General features: G+C 48.8%; 1 protein-coding gene across 2 annotated transcripts in view; it reads right to left on the reverse strand.

Moving 5' to 3' along the window:
- Nucleotides 1-11,162, reverse strand: part of CNNM2 (cyclin and CBS domain divalent metal cation transport mediator 2) — a 119,178-nt gene extending 108,016 nt beyond the window's left edge. The window contains exon 1 of one of the 2 annotated variants that reach the window (XM_066323632.1): nt 9,478-11,162. In XM_066323632.1, the coding sequence (XP_066179729.1) occupies nt 9,478-11,047 (1,570 nt within the window). In that variant the 5' untranslated portion in view covers nt 11,048-11,162. The remainder of the gene's footprint in view (nt 1-9,477) is intronic. The other variant, XM_066323633.1, reaches the window with a different exon arrangement.
- Between the last annotated feature and the right edge of the window lie 1,191 nt (nt 11,163-12,353).

Genomic DNA, 12,353 nt, shown 5'->3' on the forward strand with positions numbered 1-12,353 from the left:
AACCCACAGCCACACCTACTTTCAATGCCAGATTGTAAATTTTTATCAAGAACAAGTTCACACCGGCAGATTTTCTTCCTATTTGTAGAAATCTAGAAATTGCTGACAAGCAATTCAGAAGCAATAAAAGCAGGCAACTGATCATCCTTGTCCTCACATAACTGCTGCATGGAAAGGGGTCCCGCAGGCTGCACTTTGAACCACCCAGGGCAAAGGGTAGGCAGGACAATCTTCTGAAAGCCAGAGGTGGATCCTGGAAGAAAACCAGAAATGGCAAGATCCTTCCTAAAATTGTTTGCTGGCAGCAGAGTATCCAACCAAGGCAGAATCAGCCTTTTTGTTGCTCTCATTATCCACGGACAAATGAGGAAAATAAAGCCTTGTTCACCTCCATGAGGATCAGCTGTCACAAAGAGATTATGCCACCATTAAAAAAAAAAAAAAAAAAAAAAAAAAAAAAAAAAAAAAACCACAAACAACACCTCGTTGTAAAGAAATCTCCAACTTTCATTCACACTTGCTGTGGGAAAGAACCTCAAGGAAGTAGGAGCCCAGTCTTGAGAGCACAGTTCACCCTGCAGAGAGCAATGTTACCACACCACTCTCATTTGAAAAGTGGCTCGTTTGGGACTGCCAGCAAAAGAATGGTGTGATCCCAACAGAAAGTATTACAGAAAACAAAACTATACAGATCTTTTGTGCTGAATGTATGCATTCATCTCCTGGCCCCAGTGCCTTTGGCTAGAGCAAAGCTCCTGCCCAGTTAATTAGTAACTGCAGCTGAGTCCTGCTAACTCAGTCCTGTTAACCTGTAAACTCTTGCAGCCTCCACAATCATCAGGTTTCAGCTCCCAGATTGACAGGCATCACACTTACTCTGTCCTTCAAAATATGATTCCTTGATGAGAAGGGCTGTTGTTTCATAAACACTGAAATTATTATACCAAACAATTCACAAATGAAATGCTTCAATATAAAGAGACACAACACAAATAAGTCCCAACCACATAAGCTTCCTTTGCCTTGAGGTTTCTGTTTAATCTAGGACTTGGATATTTTAATACAAGTTGGTTACAAGGCAAGTTGTTTTTCTAGTATTCTTTCACTAGTCCTTTCAAGTAGATACCATCATAAGTCGGTGAAGAGCAAGTCTGAGTCATGTTTTTAAATCACAAAAATAACCACAAACACCCATGTAAGAATCCCAATTTCAACATGCCAGCCAACCCAGACAAAGAAACACCTCTGGCATTACAGGTTGTGTACAACAACAACCCAATCTTCAAAGGCAAACAAAATATATGATGCCACATAGACAGCATGGAAGTGTGGAAAATCCTGGAAGCTATTCTTCACTTCAGTGAAAACTGTCTGTCTACCAAAACTGGAAGGCTCCAGAGTTTTTTAACAGAAAATAAGACAACAATGGCTCAAAGATTCTCAAGGGCTCTTACCTATAACCCTTCAGAGCGGCAAGTTACAACAGACAAAGCCACAAACAGGGAAGAGAACACTTCTAAGTAAACGAGGACAAAAAACAACAACAAAAAAGTTATTGGAGACAATTTTTAAGGAATGGAAGCTTCATTATTATTAAGAACCAAGAATGAAAAGATAAGCTGACCTGGCCACTGTGTTAAGAACATTTGGTACATCCAACTCCAGTGGCAAGTCAAAATAATCAATAATCAGTTTCTCTCCAAGCTCAATGGATCTCACTGCCATCTCTTCTTCTGCTATTGCAACTTTGTGTTTCAGGCTGCAGCATCAAACAGAGACTTTTTAAGCCCATTTTGTGAAATACACTGTATGGCGTGATGTCCTGGAATCATAACATTAGAGGGGGCTTCAGTGGGTTTCTTGTTGGTGTTTGGCTTTGTGTTTGGGGGTTTCTTTAAGAAGCTATGGGAAAACTTCAGTTCTTCTGCCTCAACTAATAACAAGACGTTTTGCAGAATCAGAACTTTATTACTCCATGTTGTACAAAAAGCTATTTAAAATACCTATAGAACACCTCACCTATTCCAAGCCATTCCTTTCTCTTCCCTACATCTACCTCTCTATAAAACCATCTACACTGAAGTGATGCGGTCATCTCTTCCCCGTATAGTTCTTTTTTAACCAGTCTTTCTGTCCATGCCCTTCTCACACATGCTTTGTATCCCACTTAGCCCTAGTTTATTCCCAGCATAGCTTATTCTACCAACTACTGGGCCATGCAGTTTCTTGGCCAAGGGAAAAGGTGCATTCCTCCAGAAGGTTAATGACAGATTTATGTGTCTTATTTTCTATAGTTATATATTGGTGAAAAGTGAAACAAAACCGCCATTGCTTGATAGTCCTGAAATGACTCAGTGACCTTGGCAGGAGCGAGGCTGGATTAACCACCTGGTATGGACTGTTAGCCATGTGCTGTGGGCAGTAGCTCATTAGCACCAAGTATTTACACTCCTATTTGTAGCTGGTAGGCTGTAATTCAGGACCTTGTCAAATTAACAAGAGTGCCAGGTCGCACTCACTGGTATGGTTCAGAGTACTCTCTGTTGAGGGCTAGTTTTACAAGCTCCATTAGTGAAATTGGAAGGGACTCAACAGTACAAGTGCCATTGGCTTACCTAGACTGGTAATTGCATCACAACTCTGTAGAGGCACATAAGCAAATGCAAAAGTGAGCTCTTGCTAAATATTAATGAAAAAATTATAGACAACAGCTTGGTGGTCTACAGATTTGCTCAGCACTGCTTGGCCACTGCTTTCATTCTCGTCCTACTCGATCCTGACTAAGCTGCTGTAAGATTGACTTAGGACTCTTAATATTGAGCAAATATTAAATGTTTAAAAGAGGTGAAGTAGTGAAACTTTGAATCCTACAGGTCTTAATTCCTGTGCACTAGGATGTGTGCCCTCCAAGTGAGCAAGACAAAATCTGACACCAGACAACACCAGGAAGATGAGCAGATCTTGTCACAGTCTAGTGGCATTGATGCTCCAAGTTAAGTGGCCTAATAATCCCCACAATACTTCCCACCACTATAATGATTCCTTCAATAGAATGGGGAGGAGACTTGGGCTCATAACACATATGAAGTGTGAGGTGGCTCACGCCCTCATTTCCTAAATTACCACCTAGAGTGATACCATAGCCTGACAAAACAAAACCTACCTTTGGATGGCTTCATACAGAGCTGACAATCAGAAATGTACTCCTAGATCCACCTCTCTCTGACACTAGCACTACACAGCCACAAAAAGGAGACACCCACTACTGGTGTTTGTTTCTGTACAAGAGCTGACAAAGGTTCAATGTTGATTAGACACGCTCACAGAGAAATAAGCATCTAGGGCTATTTAATAAAGACAGTATCTTTAGTCCCAGAACTTCCTGAATCACAGCCTGATGAGATGAGTAAGCTTCCGTGGGGAACAAAAGAAATTGGCTCTTTTCTAATACTTTCTCCAAGCAGCCCCAGCCATTGTCAGAAATTACCTACTGCAGAGGATTCGCTGTAATTGTTCTTATGTCCTCAGAGTCAACTGAAGTTCAATGTGGAAATATTCTGCTCCTCAGAACCTCTTATCAGCAGAGAAAAAAATTAAACTCAAAAAACATCTCAGACCTGGAAGGACACTGTGATGGTTAAACTCCCTGATCAATTTCCTACATCAATGAATTTGATCAGAAGTTGATATTCTGCCTCTTTGGTCTACCCTGCTCCAAAACTGGCTGTGAAATGCTGCTGGCTGCACAGACTGACCTGAAGTTTACATCTGTGCCTATTACAGATAACCTCTACAGACACAGAGAAAGCAGATAGCAGCATGGTTTACTTGTGGTGGAATTCACTCCCATCAGCTTCAGCACAGGAAAGCATTTGCTAACTGAGCAAACAGCTGACGGGAGGAAAAGGCAACTTCTTGTGTTTGTCAAATGACAAGAGTTGCGAACAACTGGTTAAAAAGCAATCGAAGAATCATATCCAACACAGGCATCAAACTCAAATCTCTACTGGTTTAATTCAAGCCATTTAATTCACTTATTCCCCTCCCTGCCAGCCACCTGAAACATACATCTCCCTACTCTCAGCAGCAGGACTCCTCAGCCAGGCTCCTCACCAAGGCTGCTCTCCTAATAGCCTCTCTTCTCCTGGTCTCTATAAAACCTTCCCAGTAGGGAGCCCAGGAAGAACTGGAGCTGCTCCCTGATGCATTCCCCTTGGAGCCTCTCCCTCAGCATACCAGCAGGAGGGCTGCCTGCAGTAACCCACATCCGCTGCTCTCCGGTGGAACGAGCACGCATCCCCCAGGAGCTCTGCAAGGCCAGCAAAGCTCTTGGCAGTGCAGTACCTGCGGGTGCTGCGCTGTCAGCCAGCCAAGGAACAGTTTGTCACGAGGCAACCCCCACCCCCCACACGCAATTTTTGTTCAGAGAATAAATCTGCAGGCATAGCGTGCTAAAACTTCTGTTTCTTGGTGGCAAATTCCTTCCCACCTACTACTCCCCTACTCTCTTCACACAGAAAAGTCTCCACACTGGACCTCCTCAACACTCTCTCTGTTATATGAATTTCCTCAAAAGGATCAGAGGAGGTGCCTTTTATTAGCTAAGCAGCCTTGAAAACGATATTGTTTTCCAAGAAGTTTTATGTGCTTTTCGTAAAGCACATAAATCCTGAAAGGATCTATGTAGTTTCTTCCAGTTTCTTGTAAGGCTGCAGTCACAGGGTTACACAGAAAAAGTCCCCAGGAGACAGACAACCTGCTAGATAAATCAGAAAGTGAGCATTCAGACCTACTAAATCAAAATTACTCAAGGGAAGACTGGACTCAGATTCTGCAGGTCATAAAACTTGAAAGGAACCAGGAAAGAAGCCACCTACAAACCTGGATTAGAGCTGCACCAGAAAGATAAGTGACCTAATAACAAAAAAAGCCCCTCAAACCAAGTGACCTAAAAACAGAAAAAAACCCAGACCAACAACAGTAATGGAGAACTTTGGATCCCTGGGCTACGAATTACTTGCTATCCTACCTGTTTCTAAAAAGAGGATCTATGTGCTCAAAAGAGAAGTAGGTCTAGATATTCTTCTCTGCAGTCAAAGATACAGGTTTATATTTCAGGCTGCTGGAACTTGGTCTTCTTTCCCAGAAAGGGGGAGGAGGAACTAGAAAAGAAATGGACAACATTTTTCCCCAGTGTCCACTCTAAATCAACCACCAAACATACATGCTACTAAAACCAGCAATACAAGACCAACAGAGCCTGAAGAAAGTGCCATCTAGCTAAATCCGACAATATTTTTAGTAAAAAAACCCCACTTTTAAGGTCCAGTTAGCAATGAATTTAATAAGGAATCTAGGAGTTTTCTCAAGGCTGCCATGGGATTCAGAGAGTTCAGAACTGCTGCACAGCATTATTGTGGCTTCTTTGCAACAGGTTATTAAGCTCTGATGTGCAGTATAAAATAATAGTGGAAACAGATATAAATAAGATCAAAACATATGACTCAAAGTCCCCAGGTATGGAGGACTCCAACTGAGAAACTGCTGCCCTCCAAAGCCATCCAGGCTACCAGGAACACAGCTGTAGAATGGCTTGCAAAAAATGGGCCAGTCTTGAAATATTAGTATTACAACATGAGGCTTTTCAAGTTGAATTTTTGTAGCTCCAGCAGTCAGGGAGCTAGAAATAGAATGCTTTGGATTTAGGATCACACATGCAGAGGTTTGCCTGCGAAAAACACCAAGAGCAGGTGCCAAAGAGCATTTAAGCAGTGACTTAGGAAAACTGTCAAAAAGGAACAGAAGAAAGGAAGAAAGGAAGAAAGGAAGAAAGGAAGAAAGGAAGAAAGGAAGAAAGGAAGAAAGGAAGAAAGGAAGAAAGGAAGAAAGGAAGAAAGGAAGAAAGGAAGAAAGGAAGAAAGGAAGAAAGGAAGAAAGGAAGAAAGGAAGAAAGGAAGAAAGGAAGAAAGGAAGAAAGGAAGAAAGGAAGAAAGGAAGAAAGGAAGAAAGGAAGAAAGGAAGAAAGGAAGAAAGGAAGAAAGGAAGAAAGGAAGAAAGGAAGAAAAAAAAAAAGAAAAGAAAAAAATACAGCAGGTCCACATACATGTTAACAAGAAAAAGAAGGTCAGTGGAGACAGTTCGCCAGCTTCTTTCTAAAAACGACTCTGTGGCTCACTGGCTCATTCAATCCCTGCTGCCGATTAGGAACCACAACACAAATCAATCCTGGAACAGTAACACCTTGCTCCCCTTTACAGCAATGGCCAACATGAGATTAGCTGGGAGTGAACTCATTTCAAATGAGAGACCTCTCTGCTCTGAGCAAAGTCAGGAAGGTCCTTTCCTAGGCCAATAGAAAAGGCACCTTAGACTCCCTTGCATTCAATTTGAATGACTGAATTCAATTTAAGCTTGAACTCAGTCTGCTCAACCTGTAGACAAGTGGATTTGACAGCTCCAGTAGAAGTTTAAGGTCTGTTTTTAGAATAAAAAAAAAACTGCACCTATTTCAAAAGCTACTTATTTATTTAAATGCAAGTAAACCACGCTTTTTAGAAGAGAAGCTTGTTTGTGGACTGCTTCAGGAATCATGTTTATTCACACTTTAGGAGATTAGAGCAGCAAGGGGGTGGGAATGTGCTGAAGCTCTCTTAAAATTAAGTTTCTTTCCTGGCAGCATGGAAGTGAAACAGATACTTATTTTGCAATTGTGGTCAAAAAATGTTAATGATAGACACCAAATCCTCCAGCTGTTCAGCCTAAGCACTAGAACAATGACAGAACTACCCATTTCATCTTCTGCAACAGTGTAAGGATGTATATCCTGCTGTGTTTGGCTTTCAGTCGCCTCCTTGTAAGCCTCCATTCCACATTGAGGTTAAGAAGGTTTTGCTTACGCCCAAAATATGAGTTCCAAAACCCCATCTACCTAGCTAATTACCAAACTTATTAGAAAAAAACTTCATCCTCGCTCCTCAAATCAATTAAAGTATTAACTGACAGCATTATCACATGAGCTGCCTGTTGCAGCCAACAGTGGTAGCAGGGGCCTGGGTATCAAAAAAGACACACTTATGAGTTTTGAAGCAAGCTGGCTGTGGCAGAAGATCAACGTGATGGGAAAGGAATGATTAAAAACTGTAAGCTTATTATTTCCAACATGCTACTGGAGAGTAACATGCAATTTGGTTCTCACCCTTAATTTGTACATTCTCATGGGAATTTGGCAAGGTTGCTCTGAAGAAGAAAGTTGGAAGAGGTCTTGCAAAAGACACTGTGCTATGCCAGATCAAGCCAGCTATCAGTTATTTACATTCATTTCAAAGGACACAAAGGAAATCACTTATTTCCACTATATCTGCACTTTCTAAAGAGAAACCAGTTAGGACAAAGCTGATCCTAACACAGGACTTGCCCATACAGACCAACCAGCATAGTGACGCTGGAGTAAACATTTAAGTATGCTAAAACGAGCCTGAATTAATTCCCAGCTACAGAGATTATTCCAGGACCCAGCAATCTCAGGAGGGAACACACGTTAGGAAGTCACCCTGAACTTGTGCTACTGGGATGTTTCCCAGTGCAGGCAAGAGACTGGCTACCAGGGAAAGTGATCTCTAGTCTGCACCTTCCAAGCCACCCAGGAGAATATTTAAGAAGCCTATTTTAAGCACCATTTTCAGGAACTCTAAGGAGGAATTTGGCTTAGCCACTCTCACAGGATTAAAGCGCACACCTAATTCTCCCAGCTGTTAAATAAAAGGACTGCTATGCTAACACACAGGAGTGCATTCCGTCCTTTCAGACCAGGGAAATAAACTACCAACATAACATGCATTTCCTCAGAAATATTGCTGCATACAGAACTAGAAAACACCCACAAGACTCACTACAGGCTAAGAACCCTACTGTGCTATCTGAACAACAGGAACAGAGGGGAAGAAGCAGCACCCTTTACTCACACATGCAGCAACCTTAACCAGCTAACAGTTAAGTGAATTCATTGAGTTTCCCACATCCAAGCTGCAGATCCTGCAGCACAGAAACCACAGCCGAGGGAGGCTCTCTCCCTCATCTCTCCTTCAACACCTCCAAAACCAAATAAGACTTCCCCACTCTACATACAGGCTGAAAGAGATAACCACTGCTGCACTGATCAATAAAAAGCAGGATTATGTCCATCTTCTATCCAAAAAGATGAAATAAAGATGGGGCAACCCTCCAACTCCCCAAAACTGAGTTAAGCAGAATGAAGATCCAATGCCATGACACAAGAACTTAGCATATGGACAAAACGGCAACTGAAACTTAAGTCATAATTTAAACTTATCTGGAAACAACATTCACCAATTCACAAAGGTTTTTTTCACGGTAACTTAGTCAGTTAATAAAAGGTGAGCTCAAATAATCCCTACTAGATTTTCCCTCCCAAACAAATCACTCCCCAGGGGCTGAGCTATTCCGTGGTACTTTGATCAGATCTCCCTGGGTACAAACAATCTGGTGGCACTCCAAACAGCATTTTTCCAGCACAGGAGTCCACACATCCAAACTGTCTGAAATTTCACTTTACTTTGAAAATTCCCTCCTGCACAGGCCACAGAGTATTATTATTTATTATTTGGCTTGCAGAGAGGGACAGACTTTATAAAGAAAACAAAAGGAAAAGAAACCCGTTCTTCCTTTCTCATAAGCAAGAGCTTCTAACAAGAATTAAGATGCATTTGTCAAGTCAGCACCAGCTACAATCAAGAGAAAGGCAGAAAGCCTCAGTCTCATACTGGTGCAACAAATACACAAGCTACACCAAAGGGTCACTGAGACTGTGGTCCTGAAGCACAGAGTAGCCTGGGAAAAAAGACCAGTAACTGTGAAGCGCAGCACCAACAGGTGCTTTGGAATATATTTTAAGAGATTGAAATGATTTATGAGTTACAAGATCAAAGTGTCAATCAAAGTAAGTGGAGCAGAGAGCTGAGGTCAGCTGGCTGAGCCTATGAATGGAGCTAAAACGCCTTGTTTATCTCAGCACGTGTGTGCACTGAGCCTGAAAGGCACTCGAGCAGCCCACCCACTCCTCCCCGTCAGGCCAGCTGAAAAAGCACAGAGAAGACACAGCCAAGGAATGGACACAGATTCCCGTCAGTGGTTCTCACTATAACGGACAGATGAGTGGAAAAAGCAAGAGGGAAAACAACCTTGCTTGGCACCATGCCCACACACACATCCCAGTGCAGTGGGGAGAAAAAGGCTGGGGGCACATCCCAGCCGTGGATCAGCTTTCTGGCCCTTGGAATGAGCAGATCTGGCAGACGCCTAAATACTGGTCACTCACGGTCCAGAATGCACCTTCCCACAGCCCTCTGTGAGCAGGAGCCCGAGGCCCCCCTGCAGAGCTCTCTTGCTGCAGGCAGGTGGACACTGACCGTCACCGAGCAGCACCTCCCCACCGCGCCCCCGCCACAGGCACAAGCCCACCTTTCTTGAACTCCTCCAGCATGGCATCGAGCTTGGTGTCATTGAAGACAAAATGCAGCGGGTGGTTGTAGAAGCGGGTGATGGTCTTGAGCGGCGTGCAGTCATCGGGGTCCACAAAAGCCAGGTCCTTAACGAAGAGCAAGTCCACGATGTTGGAGCGGTCACCCTCGAAAACAGGGATGCGGGTGTAACCGCTCTCCATGATCTCGGACATAGTGTTGAAGTCGAGCACAGCCTCGGCAGCGATCATAAAGCAGTCTCGGAGGGGAGTCATCACATCCTCCACCGTCTTGGTGCGCAGTTCCAGGGCTCCTTGGATAATGTTGAGCTCCTCCTTGACTAGATCGTTATAAGGGTCGGTGACCCGCAGCATCTCCAACAACTTCTCACGGTTATAGACCGTGCCGATCTCCTGGCCCAGGACACAGTCCAGCAACTTGCTGACGGGGTAGGAGGCCGGGAAGGTCATCATCATGAAAAACTTGGTGAGGAAGATGGTGTTGGCGCCCACGGCCAGGCCGTGCCGAGAGCAAATAGCCTGCGGCACGATCTCGCCGAAGATGACGATACCGATGGTGGAGACCACCACGGCCACCAGCCCAGAGCCGGCAATGTCGTCCAGCAGGATGGTAAGCGTGGTGTTGACCAGGACATTGCCCAGCAGGAGGGAGCACAGCAGGTAGTTGCCCTGACGTCGCACAGGCTCAATGCGTTTGGCATAGTTCTTCTCTTTGTCCGTGCCACAGTTCTGCACGATGCGCAGTTCCATGGGGTCCAGGGCCATCAGGCCCAGGTTGAGGCCACTGAACATGCCCGAGAGGCACAGGAGGAGCGAGATGAAGATGACCTGCAGCCAGAAGGGCAGCAAGAACTTCTTCTCCTCGCCCACGATCATCTTGGTGTCCTCGCCGTCATGGTAGATCCAAGTGGTCTCACCCCAGGGCGGAGGTCCCGCCGGCCCCTCGGCGCCCGCCAGCCCTCCAGGAGCCCCGGGCCCCAGGGCGGCGGCGGCGGGGGCCGAGACGGAGGTGCACAGGTAGTAGGACTTGCTCTTCTCGGTTTTGCGGAGGGGCTTAATCTCGATCTCGATGATGCCCGAGGTGCGGCGGTTGAGCACGATGTGCGGCAGGATGATGATGTCCGAGGTGCGGATGCCGCAGCGCTGCGGGGCCCCACCGCTGCCCGCCGACCCGCCGCCGCCCCCGCCACCGCCGCGCCCCGCCGGCCCCGCCGCCGCCCGCCCGCCCCGCCGCCGCTCGTGCTCCGTGAAGGCGATGCGCGACCACGTCTCGTTGTTGATGTTCTGCCCGTAGACCCGCAGCTTCACCCGCGTCCGTTCGCTCACCCGCAGCGCGCCCCCCTCCATGAAGGAGACGTCGTCCGTGTCCTCCAGCCGCAGGCCGATGATCACCGTCTCCTCCGCCGCCGGCGGGGGCACGACGGCGGCGGGCGGGGCGGCGGCGGCGCCGGCCGGGGGCCACCGGCCCAGGCAGCCGCCGAGCAGCAGCAAGAGCAGCACCCGCGCCCCCCGGCCGCCCCCCGCCATGTTCCCACCGGGCAGCGCGGCCATCTTTAGTCAGGGCTCGGCGCCGCCGGGGCCCCGCATCACCGCGCGGCGCCTGCGGCGTGCCCCGGCTCCCCCGGCGGCGGCGGTGACGGCGGGCGCGGCGGCGGCGGGCGAGGCGCGGGCTCAGCTGCCCGCGGGACCCGACGGGCGGCGACTGCCGGGCCGAGCCGACCAGCGCCGCCTCTACCCGCGCCCGCCCCTCCCCGCCCCGCCCCCCGCGCCGGGGAGGAGCCTCCACCCGGGGCCGCCAATCAGCGCCCGCCTGCTCGCCAATCAGCGCCAGGCCACGGCCCCGCCGCGCCCCGCCCCCTCCCCAGCCCCGGGGGCGCGTGACTCCGATGTGTACGCCGGGCGCGCGGGGGCGCGGCCGACCGTGTGGCTGCAGCCAATGGTGGTGGCGCTCAGGGCCGAAGGGGGCGGAGCCTTAGGAGGGGCGCGACCAATGGGGGTGCGGTGCGGCCGGCGTGCGCTGCGCTTGGCAGGAGCGGCCCCGGGAGCGCCCGCGGCGGGACACGAGGCGGCCGAACGGGCCGGGTGATCCCGCTCTCCTGCCGCTCCCGCCCGGCCCACGGCGATCCAGCCGCTCCCCTCGGAACCGCCGAGCCGCTCGCCCCCTTCAGCGGCCCGGGAGCGCCGCCCCGCGTCCGCGCGCTGCCCCGGTCGGCGGTCGCGCAGCGCCCCCTGGCGGCCCCGCCGCGCCTCGTAGGCCCGGCCCGACGGGGCGCATCCCGGTGCCTCCCGCCGGGATCTGCTGCGGCGAGGGCGGCTCTCTCAGCCGTGACCGTTCCCCGGTCGGCCCCGAGCCGCCGCCGGTGCAGTACTGTGCACTGATTCAGAAATCGAGCTATCGCACTGCGGCCCCCGGGCACCATCCGCCCCGACATCTCCTTGGTTGTGTCGCGCCTGAGAGCGGAATTAAGCATTAAACACTGAATAGGGACGGGCCGCGCTCCTCTCTCACCTCTGCTCCGCTCCGCCGCCCCGTGCCGGGGAGTGGGTGAGCGGGCTCGGGCTTTGGAGCTCCCGTTGAGGGCGTCCAAAGCCGCCCCAGCTGCCCCGCTCCGCTCGTCCTGAGATCATGAATGCACGGAGGGCCGAGAGCCCCGATTCATGAAAGCGGTAAATTCCCGTGTGCCACGTCCCACCGTCCTGACAACGGGGCTGTTTCAGCATCCTCGACAGCCAGAGACAAACAGCTGTGGGAGCAACAAGGTGTGCCTTGTGGCGGCTGACACCTTTTAGAGGCAGTGAAACAGCCTCCCTGCTGTTTAAGTGCTTGGCAAATGAAAGAATAAATTGTGCAGGGCAA

The sequence above is a fragment of the Sylvia atricapilla genome, chromosome 8 (assembly GCF_009819655.1).
Source record: "Sylvia atricapilla isolate bSylAtr1 chromosome 8, bSylAtr1.pri, whole genome shotgun sequence".
Taxonomy (NCBI): domain Eukaryota; kingdom Metazoa; phylum Chordata; class Aves; order Passeriformes; family Sylviidae; genus Sylvia; species Sylvia atricapilla.